At 48.6% G+C, this 20693-nt stretch overlaps 1 protein-coding gene across 15 annotated transcripts in view; it reads right to left on the minus strand.

Annotated features, from left to right (window-relative positions):
- Positions 1-600: 600 nt before the first annotated feature.
- The window catches only part of dlg1b (discs large MAGUK scaffold protein 1b), a 102918-nt gene continuing 82825 nt past the window's right edge, over positions 601-20693 (minus strand). For 3 of the 15 annotated variants that reach the window (XM_085388821.1, XM_085388825.1, XM_085388829.1), the window contains 21 exons: positions 17904-17999; positions 17213-17266; positions 16447-16497; positions 15301-15425; positions 14449-14618; positions 13843-13979; positions 12694-12838; positions 10947-11076; positions 10580-10736; positions 10256-10358; positions 9753-9867; positions 9493-9669; positions 9033-9099; positions 6792-6891; positions 4745-4786; positions 3585-3635; positions 3375-3476; positions 3121-3293; positions 2919-3028; positions 2751-2842; positions 601-2094 (listed from right to left, as the gene is read on the minus strand). In XM_085388821.1, the coding sequence (XP_085244947.1) occupies positions 1988-2094; positions 2751-2842; positions 2919-3028; positions 3121-3293; positions 3375-3476; positions 3585-3635; positions 4745-4786; positions 6792-6891; positions 9033-9099; positions 9493-9669; positions 9753-9867; positions 10256-10358; positions 10580-10736; positions 10947-11076; positions 12694-12838; positions 13843-13979; positions 14449-14618; positions 15301-15425; positions 16447-16497; positions 17213-17266; positions 17904-17999 (2304 nt within the window). In that variant the 3' untranslated portion in view covers positions 601-1987. Of the gene's footprint in view, positions 2095-2750; positions 2843-2918; positions 3029-3120; positions 3294-3374; positions 3477-3584; positions 3636-4744; positions 4787-6446; positions 6481-6791; positions 6892-9020; positions 9100-9492; positions 9670-9752; positions 9868-10255; positions 10359-10579; positions 10749-10946; positions 11077-12693; positions 12839-13842; positions 13980-14448; positions 14619-15300; positions 15426-16446; positions 16498-17212; positions 17267-17903; positions 18000-20693 lie in introns of those variants that run through there. The other 12 variants (XM_085388824.1, XM_085388830.1, XM_085388822.1 and 9 more) reach the window with 9 other exon arrangements.

A 20693-nucleotide genomic window follows, 5' to 3' on the forward strand; every position in this document is an offset into this window, starting at 1 on the left:
GACTTTATTATAACAAAATAGGCAGTTTACCGAGGGTTAAATATCTGTCAAAATCTCATTGTACAATAATCGTGTTTCCGACACCTGTGGACGCCCAGAGGTGGCAGCTCGTCTCCGGGCTCGCCGCGCGAATCGCATGATCGACATCGTTTTTGTGGTAAGACACTGGCGACGCTGATGGACGTCACCGCGACGACCGGCGGGGTTCTAACTGCAGAGGGCGCCACTGCATCACGCGACTGTGGACTCGTCCAAGTGAGAAAAAAAAAAGAGACCAGAATTAAAAAAAAAAAAAATCAGCTGAAGAGAATCTAAAATCAGGAGTTCAGATCTCACGAGACACTCGTTGACGTCGGCGTTACTTCCTCGTGTTGTCCTGCAGCTCTGACGTGCTTTTAAATATTTTTAATTTTTCATAAGTGTTACAGTTATAATTTCATTATAATAAAATAGATTGTTGTAATAAAAGTTAATATAATTCTTGTTTCACTGTTTACAGGAAGTTTTATATTTTGGTAAAATAAAATCTTTTACTTTTTAGGTTTTAGGGGTTATAATAAAATATTAAATCTATTTTGTCCTGTGATTCTGGTGTGTTTGTAAATAAAATACGGATTTGGGATTTTAAGTTATTCTAAACTTAAAAGTTTCACGCTTTTCTAAATTCATTTATGTTAAAACAATTTTAATTTGTTTTGCATTTTCTGGTGATTCAAATTCTTTTTGTATTAGATTATTTTTTCCTTGCTGTTCTGGATCTTTCATAAAAATCTGTTTTTTATTAATTATGAGCAGTTTTTCTAACAGGCGGAAAATGTTTGTAGCATTTTTCTTGATTTTAATATTTAATTATCTTAAATTAGATTTTATCATAAACCATATTTGGCATAATCAGAGTTTCATAAAATTCTGAGATAATTTTCTTTAGTAAATTAAAATAGTTTGATTTTATTAGATTCTTTTGTTATTTCTAATATTGAGATTTTTCTGGTAATAAAATAAACATATTTGGAAATTTCTGTCTTGCATTTGGTGTTTTAGTGAAATTAAACACGTTAATGAATAAAATATTTTTTATAGATATGATTTATAATTTTTGATGATTGCACTCAGCTTATTTTCATCTATAAAAATATTTATATTTTTCTGTCTCTTTGTCTCGGTGGTTTGGTGAGAAACGATTCGACGTCTGCAGAAACATCAGAGCTTTTATTTTTTCATCCCTGAAATCAGAAAATCTGTCAGATTCTTTCTCATTGACAGAAAATTATAAATGTTAAAACCGTTTCCTCTAAAAACAAAGTAAAGAAACTGTCGTTTTCCTTCGTTAAGCCTTGCGGCGCCCTCTAGCAGCAGAGCAGGAACCTCGCAGCGTCCTGACGAACATCCAGCAGCAGCGAGGAGCGAAAATAAAAAACAAACGAAACGTGAGTAGAGTCTAAAAAACGAGCAGAAGAGAAAAGCGGTGACATCAGACGTGAGGCGACGGGGCTGATGGGAAAATAAACGGGATTAACTGACATGCTGTTAAAGCTCAAACGTGCAAAGTTTTGCTTTTTGTGTCTCCGCCTCCTCCGGACCGACAGACGCTGCCTGAGACTGAAACTCCGCCCACCAGCTTACCTTACAAGACAAAAAAAGGGGAAAAAAACCCACAAAGAAAAAACTAAACATAAAATCCACTTCGTACGTTTCTTCTCGTCACTTCCAGGTACCTTCCTCGTCTCCTCTAAAGTTCTCCTCCCTTAAACATTAAGGAGCTGTACCGCGGTGAGTGTGATGTCATCAAACTTCCTGTGTGCTTTGCTCTGCTGGTCAGGAAACCCAAACATGAAGTCTTATCAGGCAAAAAAAGAAAGAAAAGAAGCTAAACTGAACTCGGGTCGGCCGCTGCGTCGCTGATGGGGCGAGTGGAGGGTGAGGCGTGGGGGAGGGGACGTCTGCAGGTCGACTCGTCCGTCAAAACGAGGAGGAGGAGCGGCCGTCTTCATAACTTCTCCTTGGACTGAACCCAGATGAAGGGACCCGACTGCTCCTCGATGATCTGCTTCACCTGGTCGTAGATCTCCTCCAGCGTGTCGCCCTGCACGATGGCTGCACACACACAGAGCAGAGTCAGCGGCGAGCGCGTGACATCATCAAAGACGGGCACAGCCCACCTGTACATCACTCATCCCGACTCCGCTGACGTTTATTATCGTTTTTAAATGTTTGTAAATAAAGTTATGATTGGTGCCTCTTGTTGCATCAGCTGTGATGTCATTAGTGCTGTGGACGTGTCAGAGCGCTGCTTGTGTCTGAAACCAATCAAAACACTCCTTTCATCTCGAAGTTTAAAAGCTCCGCCCATAAAAATAAAACTACAAACGTATTTAAACCTGGCTGATCGATCCTTCGAGCTCATTTCTCGGACTTCCTGCTCTCTGATAAGGCGGCGCCATTTCTGCTCGTTATTAAAGGTCCCGGCAGGGTGGTATAGCGCCAGTCTGCGTGAGGAACTTCCATCAGGATGCACGCTCGCAGAGGTGCACGAGGACACGACCTCGAAGAGGAGATCAGCCAAATTTAAAACGTCACGTCTCAAACAAAGACTCGTCATTTCCTCCCGTCTGCTGCACTAATGTTGAGGTGCAGCTCCAGCACGTGACCAGCAGGGGGCAGAGAGGAACCACATGCGAGACTGTAACGTGGTTTCGACGGCGCGGGTGGAGAATCACCTGAGCTGAGGCGGGTGGAGCCAGGGCACTCACCTGTGAAATGCTCGGTGAACTCCTGCTCCAGCTTGTTCGCTCGGTCGAAGGTCTTCTTGCCCTGCTCCTCCGTCAGACGCTTGTTCATCTCCCTGCAGAGAAAAACCACGTCACCTTCACGCTCGTGTGGGAGAACTGAGTGGAGGCGTTTCCTGTGAAGTGACTCACATGATGTTCTCCACAGATTTGGGTTTGATGAAGATGGCGATGGGGTGGAGCTGAGCCAGCTGGAGTCTCTTGATGGCGTTACCTGACACGTCCAGGATGCAGTGTTTGCCCTGAAAACAGCAGGAGAACATCTCAAACCACACGCCGCCGCTTGAATGAGGTCAGAGCGGGGTTAAAGGTCAAAGGGGCGTGTCGCCATTACCTTCTCCGCCACCTCCCGGACCGACTGCACGCTGGTCCCGTACAGGTGGTTGTTGTATTGCCCCGCCTCGATGAACTTGTGGTCCTGGATGTCCTTCTCCATCTGCTCTCTGGAGATCACGAAGTGATAGTCTCTGCCGTCCACCTCGTAGTCCCGCTTCGGCCGGGTCGTGTCTGCGGGCGGGGTCAGCATTAAACATCAGGTGACACGAGCGTACAACGCAGCCTCTGTTTACAGGCGTTCGGCGGACTTACGAGGGACGCAGGATCCGAACTTGTCGGGGAACTCTGAGATCAGGTCGTCGTTGATGCGGTCCTTCATGGGGCCGAGGATGATGACGGGGCGGGTGTAGTTCACTGTGGGACAGAATCGAAGCATGTCGAATATGCAGGAACACCTGAGTGCTGCCTGTGGTAATCAGATTACTTTAAAAAAAGAAAGCTAAGCGAACACAGATGTCTCACCTTCCTGCTGAACGACGGGCTCGTAGGACAGCACGTACTCCTCCTGCCCACCTGGAGACACAGAGGTCGGTTAGTTTCAGCGTCCGGAGCTCAGACGGGAGTGAGGTGTGATGAAGGTGAAGAGGAGGAGAAACGGAGGAGAGGAGGGAGGATGGGATCTACTGAGGTTGGTTAGTAGGCGGGGTCTGAACCTGCGGGATTACATCAGTGTGCTCAGGAACTAAAATTCTCCCGTTAGAGAACGGCGACGGGAGCAGAAAGCGTTTAAACAGTTTCAGTTACGGCTCTGGAATCGGAGACGACGCCGACTTTGACGTCTGCACGTCTAACAGCTCACGATCCAATTTTCAGCATGCACAAACGCCGCGACTCCTCACATACTCATGCTTGTTTAATCTGAGCTGTGTGAGCCGCGGTCACCTTACATCAGTGGCGGGGAACTCCAGGCCCAGAGAGCCGGAGTCCTGCAGGTTTCAGACGTGTCCTTGATCCATCACAGCTGATCTAAATGGCTGAATGACCTCCTCAACATGTCTTGAAGTTCTCCAGAGGCCTGGTCATGAAGTAATCACTGGATTCAGGTGATACCTAAAACCTGCAGGACACCTCGAGGCCTGGCGTTCTACACCTGTGCCTCATCTTTATTTTCGGGGTATCGGAGGTTTTCTGCTGCAGTCACAGCTCAGCCTGCGGGCTTTCACTCCCACTGCTGTGCTGCTTCAGATTGATCCGATTCCATGTTTAAAGGAGCCTTTATCTCTGATCGGGTTTGCTCGCTGAGCTCGTTTTTAACCGTTAATGGTTCATAACAGTGCTCTCACAACATCACCCGAGTCTGCAGCGCTCGCTGGGTTACAGGTGATGCTGTGCGTTTCTGGTTTCCAGTTTTAAGGTGAAATATTTTTATAGTGGCTTCATGAAATCAGTGAACTGTGCCGACATGCTCGGTGTGCGGTGTGGCTGAAAGTGTCGCTCTCTGCGAGGCGGCAGCGTCCATGCAGCAGCGGGGGGAGGGGCAGACTGTGAGGGTGTGAGGTCATGCTGTTACTGGCCAATCGGCAGTCTGTGCTTGTTAACGGCGTCAGTGAGGGAGTTAGCGGGTTCAGTGACAGGTCGCGCCGATCGTTAGTGTTTCCTGCGAGTCATCGAGCGGCACTTACGGTAGCTACTCTCACTATCGCTGGCGTTAGACGTCACGTGTTCTGGAATCACAACACAAACAGGACACGACAGGTCACATCGCCGTCCCACAATGCTTTGCCCCGAGCCGTGATCACGCAGGGGGACTCGAGGCGGCAGATCAATCACAGCAACAACCACCGTCCGACTCTTTTCAGCCCAATAATGGACACATTTAAAACATTTCCCAAACTTCCAGGAGTCTTCCCTGACCTCAGATCCAAATATAACTGCTTCACGTTCAAAGACTCGACTCTGAAAACTGGGCGATGTGGATAAAACCAGACTGTATATAAACGATGGAAGCAGCCACCGTGACATCATCCGTTTGCTTCGAGCAGAGCGATTTAGGCTGAACCAGGGAGGGAACTGAGGGACACGGCGCACTCAGTGGGCAGCAACTTCCCCTCCATCACCTTTTAAACATTTTACTTAGACCAAAATTAACTAAATAAATATCCCGTTTTTAACTCAGTAAGACTTAAAACTAAAGACTGAGACCACAAACTCACCAGGACAGCATCGCCCCCTGCTGGCCATTAAAAAGAACGCAGCTTTAAGACGCTTCCCTCCTTTATATACAGTCTGTGTTTTCAGCTCGCTGATGATCATATTCAGATAAGAAAATAAAATCAGATTTTTTCTGGGATATTAAACGTTTTCTTTAGATCGTCAGCTGGACAAACATCTGGAAACATCTGGAAACACCACCAAGACCTGAATACACACATTTTAAACTGTAATTTAACCAAAACTAAAAATGTTCCCTGGTTTATCGATCAGCCGTGTTTGTGGGCGGGTTTATTTCCCGATGACTGAGCGAGCGGCTCGGCTTCAGATCTGCTCGTGTTGGTCGCCGTGTTCAGCTTTTAGAGCTTCCTGTAACTTGTACACGTTTGCCATGAAACAGAAAAACAAAGGTCTCGTGAGAGATGAAGAGCGGAAACTCGTGGCCAGAGTGAAGAGCGCCGGCCTGAAGGATCCACGAGGGTCTGTGGTGAGGAAGAGGAGGGGGAGGGGTCTCAGACTCCACCAGGAACCATCATCAGACTCTTCAGTTTAGCGTCTTTTACGGCATTAAAACTAAACGCGCTGATCCGGGCCTGCCGACAGCAGCCTTCACTGACACTCGACACACTGACATAAGAAAAACTGAGATTTTATCTTCATGTTCTGGATGAAATATAACAAACTGATCCGGATCAGAGCTCCTGTCAGTCGGGAACTTTGAACCTGCTGGTTCTCTGTTACGTGTTTGACTGGTTTTTGTGGTTTTCTGAGTTTTATTTGATAGTTTTGGTCCCATATGCAGTTTTATGAACATCATTTAAAATCTGAATAATCACTTTGATCAAAGGCTGATCAGGAGTCGTTGATGCTTCGTCTGATTTTACTTCACAAAACAAACAAAATAAAGTCGTCTGCTCTAAAACACGAAGCTGCTTTTAATTCAAAACAAACAACCAGTAGAATAAACCTCAAATACAAATCGGGCGGCGTAAAGCTCCGCCCCCAGAGGTTTTAGGATGGAAGGATGCTCGTGCTCACAACTCATAAACTCGCTTGTAGAGCGAGCGGCGTCTGTACGCTCTGGTTATTTAGTGGAGCTCTCGGGAGGACACTGGTGGAGACCGAAGAGGCTGATGGGAGTTTTGGGGGAGGGGGTGTTGGGGAGAGACTTACTGTGTCCTTTGGACAGCACGTCCTCGCTGTTGTCCTGCAGCAGCAGAGCCGAGTGAAGGAAGGAGGGAAAACAACCACAGACACAGTTACTGACAGAGCGACAGACTGAGAGAGCAGAGGGAACGCCGCCGGGGCGCCGCTGCAGGGCGGCCATGTTGGCTCTGGTTTCAGGTTTTAGAAACGGCTTCTAATCAGATCGCACGACCGCGGCCACGACCGCGGCCACGCCCTGCAGCGGTGACGACCAGCGCGCGCTCAGCACGCCGTCGCCACCTGATCTCTCTTCCTGTCGCCGGCCAACCTCCTTTCAGACCGCCCGCCCCGCTTCCCCGCGCTTGTACTTACGGTCGACATCGCTGGTCTCCTGCTCGCTCGCCTCTTTGCTCTTGTAGAACGGAAACTTTCGGGAAAAGAGGTTCTTTTTACGCTTGTCATTGAGAGACTGCTGAGGAAGAGGAGGAGGAGGGGTGATGGAGTAAAACAAAAACAGAGGAGGAAGAGAGGGAGATGAGGGGGTGTGATGGGTGTCTGAGTCTGCGTCTGACCGGCTCACAGTTTCAACATTAAACACAAAAATCACAAAGTTTAAACTAAAACACTCGGACACAGAGGCCCCAACCCTGAACGCAACCTGCTCTGACGCCCCGCTTCACACGCCGACAGTGAAGGCAGCGTCGGTCGGAGAGGAGGAGGAGGATGAAGGTGAACATGCTGACGACATGCAGAGACACAGCAGCGACAAGCTGGGAGAAGCCGTTTGGTTATTTCGGCGAATCGGCTCGAAGATGGTGCTGATGCGATGCCTTCAAGTGCATCAGGAAAAGTCGTTCCACAGAGCATTTATGTTCCTTCGTGTAGCACTGAGGAAACACTGGTGCTACAAACCCCAGGATTACAAACGTCCCGCGGGTCGGGCTCAGAGGCCTTCTCAGCTTTACGTGGTTTCTTCATTTGGACTTCTGAAGCTTAAATTTAGCTTCAAGCTTTTGCATTTCGTTTGTCTTGAAGTGTAAATGAAAGCGTGACGTCACCAGTCAGGCTGTAAAGGTTACTGTGGGGTTAACACTGATATTTAAAATAAACTCATCCAGATGTGAGGCTATAACAAAACGATATCGGCTGATGTCATGGCAACCAACCAACAAATATTAGGTTTATTTAAAAAGCGCCGGCAGCTGCAGTCGTCTGAGTCCGGCATCCACCTTCTTTCAGCTCCATTGTTGGTCTCCACCACCTCATGGCTGCAAATATTGATTAGTTGAGGCTACGAACGCTAAACCTACATTTATGTATAAATAGAAGCCAAACACAGAACAGAGTCGTGTCCCTTTTCCTTTAACCGTCTGTTACTATGGTACTATGGTACTAAAAAGGTCTGTGTTCAAGTTATTGATTAGTTCAACTATAAATGGGTTTAATGGCTCAACAAGAAGAACAAGCAGACATTTGAACCGCTGCGTGTCGTTCATCAGCAGGAGGCGGGACCTGTGACATCATTAGCTCACATGCTGCACTTTGATGTTACAGAGCAGGAGACGGAAAACAGGGTGAGGAGGGTGAGTGGTGAGGAGGAGGAGGAAGGTTTGAGAGCAGCAGACGTCAATGTCAAGCGTTTCGCGAAGAGGCGGGGAGCAGACCGCGGGCACCATGCACGTTCTACGGTTTGCCTCCCCGCCCTCAGTCTGCCGTGTTAGCGTGGCGGCTGGCGAGCAACGCCGTGGAGACACGTATTAAAGCGGCACACGGTTTAAAGGTGGCGGGGGAGGGAGGGGGAGGCGCTGCTGCGATTTGGTGAAGAAGAAGAAACGCCTCAGAGATCGTCATGCTGTTAAACGGCCGGCTGCTTCAACATTAGTCAAACACTCATTAGTAGGTGGAGATCAGGTGGCTGTGGCTCAAACACACAGAGGTCACATGATGCACACAGCTGGCGCCAAACACCTGAAACGTGTCATCAACCAGCTCAGAATCAGCCGACTTTATTCAAACACGTTTCACCTTCACACGAATGAATCTGGTGCAGTTTAAAGTGCGACACGCCGACGCTCGGGGAAGGTCAGAAAAACAAGCACCCGTCACACTCGAGGTGGCGGGCGCCGCGGGCAGCCATTTCCCTCACTGCCGGGTTTCAAAAAAGGCGGGCGGTACAGACGGACTTATCCAGTAACGTCCGGTAACTGATGAAAACCCTAAAACCGAGTCGTTAGCTAACAGACTGAAGTCTGTCACAACGGCCCAAACACGCGTGCACTTCAACCGCCTGTACGAAGGTAACACCGCGCATGGCTTCACTAACCTGCACGTTACACGTCACTGCGGGGAAAATAAATAAAGTCGGCTGATCCTGAGAGCATCAGATGGGACGAGTCACTGAAGTCTAAACAAGTCCGACTCGTTCTATCAGGTCGAGTCTGGAAAACTGAGCATCTTTAAAGACGCAGAAATCAAACAGACAATAAAAGCAATAAAAAATGTTTTACAGCTTAAATACAAAGAACAGAAAAACGTCTTTGTGTGTAAATAAAGTCGCGTTACTGGAACTAAAACACGTTTCTGACTCCAGGGACCGTCTACGCCGTCACTCACCCCTCTGTCCCGAGACTTGGCGTTAAACTTCACCGTCTTTAACCTCGCCCTCTCCTTCTTCTCCACCCTGTGGGAAAGGTCAAAGGTCAGCAGAGATCACAAGGGAACCAGACTTTATGCATGAATCTGTCAGATACTCGCGATGAGCTCCGCCTCAGAGCTCGAGGGCAAATCGAGTGAGTCGGCAGCTTGCCGCCACTCCGCGAGCGTTCCTCCAGAAACTGGAAGGTTTTGCCTTTCGAGTCTCTGACGACATCCTGACCTTACAGTCTAACTCTGCCTTTACCCTCGGAGGTCACCTGGTAAATGTTCAGAGCGTCACTGTGAAGCTCTCGTTCGTCGCAGTGACACCTGTACAGGTGCGACCCGGATGTTTGTTTAAATAAAGTTACAAACTCCAGCCAAACGTCCTCTCGAGCTCTGAATCCTGATTGGTGGAGCAGATGTAACTGGGACTGACCGTCTCTTGCTGGGGATGACCCCCACCTCCTCCACCTCTCCCTGTGCCGTCAGCTGCCTCGCCTGCCACCACTCGTCGTCGGAGGCGTTCACCACGTGAAGGATGTCTCCGAACTTAAAGTTCAGGCCCTGACTCGGCAGACCGGAGTCTCTCGTCTTATCGTAGTCGAACAGAGCTCTAAAACACGAACGACAAACAAACCGATTAAAAACAGAACACAGGACGTCAGCACGCGAGCGCCTTCCACGCTTTAGGCCTACCTGACGTACAACGACCTCTTCTGACTCGTCCGCAGAGACCCAGAGCCCGAGCTGATGCTGCTGTTCATCATCTGCTCCCTCAGGTCGTGGATCTTTGCCTCAAACCGGCTGTACTCTGAGCGGACACAGAGGCCATCCAGGGGTCAGAGGTCACAGGAAATTACAGAAACACGTTAGAGTCTCTACAGAAGAATTTTATGAAGCCAAACAGAATCTGAAACTTTTTAAACTGGACTGTTTCTCTGGTAAAATCAGAGATAACTGCTGGTTTCAGTTTCCCACAGAGATCAGAGCTGAAACATCTGTGAACAGCTGGATTAATAATCAATCATTTTAAAGTGAAAATAATCAAACAGCCAAATATTCTGATACCAGCTGCTAAATGCAGAGGATTTGTTCCCTTTCCTGCTCACACCCGACTGTAAATATACTTAAATGTAGTTATTTTTATTTAAGCTGCTGCTGGAGTCATGTGATCCTGCAGGTGCGTGCTGCTGTCCCACCTTCTGGTCTGTAGTGGGCGACGATGGTCACTGTCTGCCCGGCGTTCTTCAGGGCGGCGGCCGCCTGTTCGTGGGTGGCGTTACGGAGGTCCACGCCGTTCACCTGAAAACACAAAAACAATGTCAGACGCGGAACGACGACTCAATCGGGGAAACGAGCGGCTCAGTCTGATCCAGCACTTCTCTAAAGGTGCAGCTTTTATTTTGAAAGTCAACCGCGTGTTTGCCTGCGTGTGGCGAGCGACCGGCAGCGACTCATCACTGACTCAGACAGACACTCTGGTTTAAGTTGTTGATCTCAGAGTTTAACGCGTTGTTACGTACGGAGACGAGTCGGTCTCCTTTCCTCAGCTCTCCGCTGAGGTCAGCAGGTCCTCCGGCGAGGATGAAGGAGATGAAGATCCCCTCGCCGTCCTCCCCGCCCACGATGTTGAAGCCTAGTCCCGTCGCTCCTCTGTGAAGCACCACCTTCCTCGGCTCCCTGCAGGAAAAAAAGCACTGCAGCCGTCAATCATCTGAAGTCATGTGAGCAGGGTCCCACTCAGACTCTGCAGGTGTGTGTTATGACGGGAGGGTGGAGGGTGTAACTGCAGGTGTGCACCAGCAGAGGGCGCAGCAGCTGTGGTTCAGCTACAAAAACACTGAAACGTTTCAGTGCAGGCGTGCGCGTGCACAGTGTTTCTGTTCTCACCGGGTGACGTCGTCGTCTCCCAGCGTGCTCTTCGGGGTCGGGGAGTAACGCCCCGAGGATGCTGGCGGAGGGACGGGCTGACCCAGGAAGTTGGGGGGGCTGATATGGTTCTCCATGCGCTGGGAGTACGCTGGAAGAGAAAGAGAGAAGACCATTAAAACCAGTCTGATCACAGCCGCTGTGTGTCTGACGCTGAGCTGCTGCATCTGCTCGCCTGTCCGGCCCCTGTAACCACCTGATTGGCCGAGGCCGGCAGCCGTCGAGGGGGGTCGTAAACGACACCGGTGAGCGAGAAACAACCACCTCCCAACTCAACCCTGTCACATTTCTGCTGAGGATCAGCTGTAACCGCAGCATCAGAGCGATGACAGAGACGACGAACACGCAGTCAGTTTATTATGATCTGTGACAGCAGCACCGAGAGGATGAAACCTGAAAATAGTTTCCATTCGTCTCCATTTTTAAAAACATTTGAAAGTTTGATGTTCGTCTGATCGGAAACTGTTCTCTCTACGAACAGGACACTCCCCCGGAGACTTAAGGTTAAACAAATAACGTCCCTGCATAATTAACAGAGCGATGGTTTTCCTGCCACTGCAGGAGACGAAGGGCGTCGTTGGTCCACGACTCGGTTTAGACACAAACTCAGAAGCTGAACAGCTGATCGACTGTGGCCCAAACTTCAGATATAATCATAGCTGTCAGCACAAGGCTGTAGGAAGCACTCGGTTTTAGGGAGTCTGTGTTTCACATGGATGAGTTGAGGCACCTGGTGGCGTTTGTGAGAGCCGAGCTGCCAAACATCGTTCTTCCGCGACTCGGGATCGGATATTTTGTGCTCGTTCCTCGTTTGGCTTCAAACCAGCACCAGCCTGCTCGGCTCAGAGTCTGTTAGATTTAAGGATGTCAACTCATGATGATTACTCAGATTATAACGTGCAACACTTCCTGCAGCCTCCGTGTCTTCCTGTGCGTTCCCATCAGTCTCTCCTCGGCTCCGGATCCTCCACAGCTGCTTGGAGCTCCTCGGTCTCTATAGCCGAGGAGCCTGACGCGCAGCATCTCTGAGGGGTGTTTCCTTCTTTGGCATCTCCTCAACAGCTCGGTGCCAGCTTCGAGTCTCCGGGATGCAGGTTTGTCCTGCAGTATTACAGTTTCAGAGCGCTTCCTGTAATTTGCAGCGAAGTGAGAGATGTAAAAACAAGGTTCAGAGCTGGGCCGTCTTCATCCCTGCTAAAGCTGCCGGTTCAGAGAGAAATGTTTTAAAGGAACCGGCCTCGTCTGCACTTTGAGGCGTGTCGTTTGACGAATCCCCGCCCCACTTGATCATCAGAGACTGCGGCGGTCCACACCGGCTCAGGGTCGGATGTCATCCTGACCACATGAGCCAGGACCTTCTAATCTGCTCGACGTCAGAGCAAAAATCCACCGCAGTGTTCAAGACAAACCAACAAGCCTTCAGCCGGGACTCCAGAAAACCGACAATCACACAGGGAAACCTTTAACTCAAAACCAGGTCAGCTGATTTATGTGAGACCTCATTTATCTGGAAGATCTTAAAACGGAAAACAATTCAGGATAAAAAGTCCAGGGAAGTTTTCAACTATGGGTTTTCCAACTGTTTCTGGAAGCCTGAACCCAGAACAAACTGAAACGCGACCGCAGCATCAAAACGTTTCTCTCTTCAGCTGCAAACACAGAAGCAAACTTTAGTGGTGAGGTCACAGGTGTGTGTGTTTGCACTCACAGTTGGTGAGGTCGGGCGGAGCGAAGCTGTCGTTCATGAAGACACTGTTGGGTTTAGCCACTTTCAAGTAGACCACGTCGGGAGTGTTTTTCAAGGCAGTGACGGCGTGTTCGTGGCTCACCTCCTCCAGGCAGGAGCTGTTCACCTGAACGCGGACACACCAAGAGAGGAGCGGTCAGACACGCCTGTGCTTTTATTCTGAAGGTCTGCTGTTTGGTAGTTTGTGGTGAGGTGCGCCTGCACCGCAGATTCAGCGCGTCTTCCCTTAATGAAACATTTTATACGTTTATAATTATAAAATGTTATAAGGGTGAAACTTTATCTTATTGTTAAAACCTCAGAAATATTCATGGTGCTCGTTCTTCACCGTCTACTCAGCAACTTCCTGTTTTTACTGCAGATCTAAAACTTTATTTGTTCGTTAGCACTGAAACCTGTTTCTACTATTTATACACGTGTTGGTTGTTTATCAGAAATATTTTACTTTATTTTAATTTATTTTATTAACTCGCTGACCTTTAACCTGCTTTTATTATATTTAACTTTTATTAGTCTCATTTTTTTCCTTTTTTAAAATAATGTAATTTGTTTGTTTTATTTTTATTATTTAAATCAGGCTTTATTGGTTTTAATTAACATTAACAGTTCTTTTTGGTTTATTGATTATTTAAAAGGTTTTAATTAAATTTTTTTTTAAATATTTTATTTATTTTATGTTAACTTCCAGCTCTTTCCTTTAATCTGCCCATTTTCTGTTTTTATTGTTATTTTAATTAATTTCTAATTGTGCTTCTTTTTTCAAATACAGTATTCTGTCTTGTGTGTCTATTGATTTTTTTTTACGGGTCTATTTTTGTTTTTTATTTATATTTTTCTACTTTTAGTCGTCTTTACTTCTATTATTTCTTTCCTCCAGTTACTTCATGTCATAAGTTTAAGCTTGTCTTAATTATTATTTCAAATTTTACTGGTTTCAAATTTGAGTCTTTATTAGGTCTCATAAATAATCTCATCAGAGCTTTTCTTAATTATTTTATTGCACTGAATGTTTGTAACTCTGTTTGACTTTCTCGTGTTTACTCTTTTAGTTTGTAGCCGTGGTGTAAATAAATAATTCGTCTGATGTGATTTCTCGTGTTTGATCCTTACAGCCAGCAGTTTGTCTCCAATCTGCAGCCGCCCGTCTTTATGAGCCGCTCCGCCTTCGATGATCTTGGTGACGTAGATGCTGTTGTCGCCGGGGATGTGCTGGTTCCCCACGCCGCCCGCTATACTGAAGCCGAGACCTGCAACACAAAGAACCAGAAGGAGGGTGCAGGGTGATGAGACGGGAAAAGCATTCTGGGTAAAAACCCTCAAACTCTGGAGTCTAGCTCCGACGCCTGAGCGTCCTTCACAGGGACAAACTTTAAATAACAACCACACCACGAAACGCGCCGCTGCTGGTTTAACACGGGAACGAATCAGGACACATAAATGCACAGAAGCATATTTCAGGATGTTTCCGTGGAAACCGAGGCTTTGTTCTTGAGCCGGGCTCCTCGTCTGAATAATCATGAGGCCCGCGGGGATTTCACTAAAGCTCCTCAGCAAGCGGAGACAATCCAGCAACACGGCCGGCACACATCCACGCCATCTGCGCAGAGCTGCAGCCGTGAGCCAAAACATTAGGAACACTCACAGGTTTAATAATGAGCCTGCGCTCAGACAGGGCGCCGGATCTGAGCGCAGGCACAGTTTAAGCCTTCACGCTACCTTTGGGTCCTTTCACCAGCTTGATCTCCATCACTTTCTCCGAGACGGGTTTCCTCCTGCGGACGTAGAGTCGGACCAGAGATCCCGCCTCCTTCAGCGCCTCCACGGCTCGGCTGTGGGTCACGTCCCGAACATCCACCTCGTTGACTCTCAGGATGACGTCATTGACCCTGAAACAGAGCGTGAACACCGCGCTGTCAGTCAGGTCACCTGCTTCAATAGAAACTGATGATGTCACAGCTTTTCTTTCATTTATTGGAGCTAAAGCAGGAAGTAGAGTCAAACTACGGATCCAAACTTACAAACAGTTTAAAGGAAACCTGAGACCGTACTCTTCGTCCTCATCATCATCACCTGGATCAGGTGTGACAGACTTTCTGCATTATGAATGAGCCATGAAAGGCTGCAGGGCACAGCGGGGGTCCGGCTGTGAGGACACCACCACGCAGACCGAGGGACAGAGGTCCTTCTCTCTCTACATGTTTTTATACGAGGCTGAATCCGTCAGGCCAGCTTCAAGCTGAGCCGGTAAAAAGTGAAAGCTCATAAAGTTTGTGATCTTAGAAAGGTTAGTGTTAGAAACCTGTGTGAGTCACACGTTGTTCCCTCTGTCCCACTAACTGCTCCCTGATCAGCTTAACAGCCTGTCCTCCACAGCAGCTACGCTCTAAAGCAGCAGCCTGGAAGGAACTGCTGCAAAGCATTCTGGGTGTTGTAGGAGATGCTGGTTTTCAGTTTAAAAGAAAATCTGAGCCCTCCTCTAATGAGGTGACAGAGGGATCAAAAATAGAAGGAGCCGCTCAGACATCAGTCACACCTCCTTCACCAACCAACAGTTTCCTGCTGCCTCACCTGAGCCGTCCATCCTGCGCCGCCGCTCCTCCAGGGATCACCTTGGTGATGAAGATGCTGGGGTCTTCACCGATGTGAGGGTTGTCGGTGCCGCCTGCGATGCTGAAGCCCAGCCCCGAGTTTCCCTGGAAACCACAGTGATCACAGTAGTAATGATAACGATCCGAGTCTGTGAGCATGCTCAGGATTCACACTTCCTGCCAGCGTTTCACAATAAAAGCCTTCCAGGTGAGCGACGATGCTGCTGAGCAGTGACGACTGAAGTTTGACGCCGTGTTGGAAAACCTCGAACCGCAGCCAAGAGGAGCAGAAGTGACAGCTGGAACAACGAAGCATGAACACGTCTGCAGGTACCGCTACGCGAATCCCCCGGCACGAGTTTGCACCAATCAGATAACGTCAGCAAACATCCAGAACCCGAGAGCGTGCACCGGCTCCGAGGCGCTGTTAAACATTTTGTTTTTACCTTCACTGGTTCAAATACACTGCTGTAATTACCCAGCATGCCGTTCTGCACTGAACTTTTATAAATGTGCAGTTATTGTGTAGAATGGCTGGTTCCTGCCGCGGTGGGCGTCCGGCGTGTCCACTGCTGTGGACGGGCATCAGATTCAGTTTGTGTCATGTGTGGAAACATTTTGGTTGTGATGATAAAAACAACACGAGGCCGGTTAGACCGCAGACAGAACGACAGGCAGACCCTGTGAGACTTTTTTAAAGCTGTGCTAATAATTTGCACTTAAAGGAGCAAAATTAGGACAAGAACAAAAGGAGGAAGACGGTAACAATGTGGAGGATAATACCAGAGGCAGCGAGGAGGATTAAAACAGAGCTGATTAAAGAGAAACTGTTTGTGTGAGAGGATCAGAAACTTTTGCTTTGTTTAACAGAATCTGGTTCATTCGTTACGTCCTCGTTTCCCCCGAAATCTCAGACGGTCGGGAGGTTTGGTGCAGGCAGCGGAGGTCCATGAAAGCAGCGCCTCAAAGTCAAACAGAGAGCATCAGACGGCGGGTCGCCCGTCCTGCGAGTCATAGACCGCGGCTCGTTTATGTGGCTCGTAAAGACGCGACGGAGTTACGGCGGCTCTCGCGGCGAGCAGCACGGCCGTCACTCACAGGGAAGTAAACAGTAAAGGCAGCTTACCCGCTCCAGCGTGATCTCCTCGTACTCATAATCAGCCTCCGTCCCGTTCACCTGCAAACACACACACAGGTATCAGCTCACCTGTCGGCTCCTCCCAGCAGCAGTTTATAGGAAGCAAACACGTTAGTAGAACACAGACTCTACTGTACTTCATTAGAAACACTTCACTGAGTCCAGGGTTCAACTGAGCCTCCTCCTGCTCCTCAGGCTCACGTCTAACCTCGGAGAACTGAAGAGTTTTTATTTCCTCCTCTTAAGCCTGAAGTTCAAGGTTCGTGCGATGCAGCCGTCTGCCCACAGCTCCTGCAGGCTCCACTCACAGACTCTGATCTAACACATTTCCTTTAAACCGTCCAATTAACAGAAACGTGCTGCAGCACTGAACTCTGAACTGATGTGGGGAGAGGAGAGCGAAGCAGATGCTTCTTCAAATATTTCTCCCCGTCAGGTGAAACTGAAGCGACGCCGTGCTGACAGCGGCCGGAGTCCACGGGAGGCAAACATCAATTTAATAAAGACGGGTCCAGTGCTAGGCAGGTGAGGCTCCAGCTGGACCGACGGTGAAGATGGAGTTACCAAACATCTGCAGATCCACAGAGTCCTGCATCCTAGCCATTGTCTGTGGATCTACCCACCCACCTATCCACCCATGACTCCATCTTTATCCATAAAATCATCAACACAGGTATCGTGCCTTCATGCATCTGTCATCATCTTCCAATCTATCCATCACTCATGCATCCATTCAGAAATGAGCAGCACTCACGTATGGAGGTGTGTCCAGGCTGTCTGCGTTGACCACCACAGGCGGAGGATTGGCCTGCAGAGACGAGGAGACACGTCAGAACATCACAGAGGAAAAACATCTCCACCCTACAAACACCCTCACAATAAAGAAACCCCCCTGAACCTCCACCCCTCCGATCACACCCCACGCTGCGCCCGGGTCGGCCGCCGCGCAGCTGCTAAAAGACTAACTCTCCTCATGATGCTAAAACGGGAAGCCCGAGGATTTGAGCACAGATTAGCGAGCACGAGCGGTACGTACATGGTGGCGCTTCACGCTGCAGAAGATGCAGTTCTGAAGCATGAAGCCTTAAATGAAGAAACAAATCAAGAAAATCAATCAAATCCAGTCGTGCAGGAGGGGAGAAGCTGCTCCTTCACCTCGTCTTCCTCGTCTACTCTGACTCTCGCTCGCTCGCCCGGGAGGAGCCAGATGGGCTCTGAAAAGTCAAACGGGGGGAGCGTGGCATTCCTCCCGCTGTTTCTATCTCTAATCTGCTCACTTCATCAGCGCCACAGCTGGACGGCCGACACTGAAAACCGAACTCGACAGAAAGCCGCAGAGCCAAATGAGCGAGGAGGGAAGTGAGGATGGAAGGAGGGAGGGATGGAGGGATCGAGCAGAGAAGAAGGAGAGGAGGAAAGTCAAAAAGGAACAAAAAAAAGGAGACCTGTGACGTTGGAGGGATGGCGGTGGTCTCGGCTGGGATTGGCAAGATTGGGATCACGGGGATTATGGGTGAGGAAGGCGGGGCGGCCTCGGCCTGCTGAACAATAGCATGGTGAGGGGTCAAAGGTTAGACACAGATGAACAGCCGGTGAAGGAGGAGGAGAGGATGTATATGTGTATGTGCATGCTGACTGATAGGGGGCGTTCGTTTAGGTCGAGCCGAGGTGCCAGATGGGAGGAGTTTGACAGAGAAGGACCGCCAAGTGTCAGAGAGGTCGGCCAATCACAGGAGGTCACTGTGTGAGTGACACCTGACGATCCTGATGTGTCAAACTCGCCCATCTGCTGTTCTGAGGATTAAAGCCATCTCTCGTGTGTGTGTGTGTGTGTGTGTGTGTGTGTGTGTGTGTGTGTGTGTGTGTGTGGGGTAAATCCTCAGTCCCTCGGTACAGCTTCAGCAGGGGGCCGATGTCCTTTATGTCATTACTGAAAAGCAGCGGATATTTCAATCTGGGAGCTTTAACCCCGACAGCCAGTGATGACATTGGCACAGACCCTCAAAGGTCAAAGGTCACAGCTGTATCTGCGACCTCACGTCCGAGTTTCTACTGACGCTAAAGAAGCGCTCAAACCGCACACCCACATGTTCACCATGACGTCACTGATCGTTTCACCTTCAACTCCCAAAAATCAAACGAAGAGCTCGAGGACCGATTTCATTCAGCTCCAATAACACGATCAGCTGGCAGGTTTACAAGTAAATATCTGCAAACAACGTTAAATAAATGTACCTGAACACGGCACAGCTGCCAAATTAAGACACGCCTCTTTGCTCCACATTAAAACTACGATAGCATCGTCCTCGCTGCTGTCGAGTTTCAGCTCCGACTCAGTCTGGCGACACTTTTTGCTGAACGCGTTTCTATTGTGGTTCTATTGTTCTCACAATGCTGTCGAGCGTAACCAGCGTCGCCTTCAGGCCGTGTTTTTCACTCCACAGCAGCCTCTTCATTTCATGATGGGCCCACTCGGCGTTTGATTCAAAGGTGAACTTGGTAACTGGTTTTAGTGGAAACATCATCACTGGTCTGAACGAGCCAGCAGCTGGCCAATCACATGCTGCGTATTAGACGTCAGACGTCTCGTTGCAATGCTACGTGCTGCTGGGGAACTACAGCATCTGACGGATGTGTTTTTGACCTGAACACTGCAGAACAAGCTAACTTTAACTAGCACCAGCGCTCCCCGACAGCAGCAGCCTCCGCACAATCTGCCCATGAACGCCACACCGGCAGCAGCTCCACTCGTTTGTTTCAGCTCGAGAAACAAACAGCCTTTAAAAGAGTGGATCGTCTTTCTACTGCAGCCATGCTGCTGTTTATTCATCTACTAAGAATGAAAATACACAAAATAAAACCTTTGTAAACTGTTCAGACACAACCCATAAATGTGTGTGATGCACATGAATTAAATGAATTAAAAAAGGATTTTTTAGATCTTTTTTCTGTTTCCTGTTTCAGTCAAAGATTTTCTTTCACGTCTACGTGTAATTTAACACCCCTGCGTGCACATGAAACATCACAGAGGAGCGAGCGGCGGCCCTCACCGCTGTGACCTCTGTTATGCAACAGCAGGACCTCGTGAAGCTGCTGGCAGGAAGCGCCGCTGCGTTTCCAAGAGGCTTAATTGTTGTGCTGCAGCAGCAGAACCCGGAGCCCGTGGAAAACCAACAGCTGCTAAAATTAGCCCCGCACATCGACCGCATTGATCCGCCAGCCCTACTTCTGCGGCTCCGCTCGCCAGAAAGCTGCTGACAACGAGGCTTAATTACTCCCAAAAGACACAAAACTGGATTAACAAATGCAGCGACACAGAGAGGGCAGAGGTTATGATTTCATCTATCAGAGAGCGATCGATGATACACCATCAAATCCATAACAACAACCAAAACCAATCAGACGCCCAATACGTCAATCGATTTATTGACCGATCAGGTTTCCAAGCTGATGTTTGACCCCGATGAACTTACACCACTGACATAACATCAGTCCTTCATATAAATATCATTAACACAGCTGAGCCCACCTGGAGTTTATAAAATTACACAATTAGTATTTTTAATTTTTCTCTCAGACTTTTACAGTTGATGATTTTACCTGATGACATCTTTTCCACACGACCCCAAACTTATCATCGCAGTCTGTATATAAAAGATGGACGGCCTCAAACTGACCATTTTCACCATCTTGACCTTCAGTCAATGACATGGTAGCCCCGCCCTGAATGTCCCGTTTTAGTCCTTTTAACTTTAATGGTCCTTCATCTCCAACACGAGCACCTCGTTTTATTCAACAGGACACAAAACTGGAGCCTGAAACCATGAACTCATCAGCGGAGTCTTAACCAAGGTCAGAGGTCAGAGGAGTCTCCCCCTGCTGGTTTATTACAGAGAATCTATGTCCTGCTTTCAGTAAATGAGGCACGTGTGTCACTTTAGTCTTCAGTGTACCAGCGAAGCCACACAGATCAAACAACCCCCCCCCCACTCGAGCCCCCCACTCGAGCCCCTCGTTAAAAGTGTAGCTGCAGTTTTTTCTTAGCTCACTGCATCCATAACATGGATCTGAATGTCCGCTGGTGGGAGGAGCCACAGACGCTTTGGACCGAATCGGTGATGAAGCCATAACGTAGCGACGGTGTGACCACAGACCACCACTTAAAGATGGGAGCTTGAAATGTGCAGCAGATGAATCCCCAACCAAAACACGTGGATCACACCATTGCTCATGTA

Source organism: Rhamphochromis longiceps, linkage group LG18 (genome assembly GCF_057381845.1).
Source record: "Rhamphochromis longiceps isolate RC_006_pf linkage group LG18, R_longiceps_female_GT1.1, whole genome shotgun sequence".
Lineage (NCBI taxonomy): Eukaryota > Metazoa > Chordata > Actinopteri > Cichliformes > Cichlidae > Rhamphochromis > Rhamphochromis longiceps.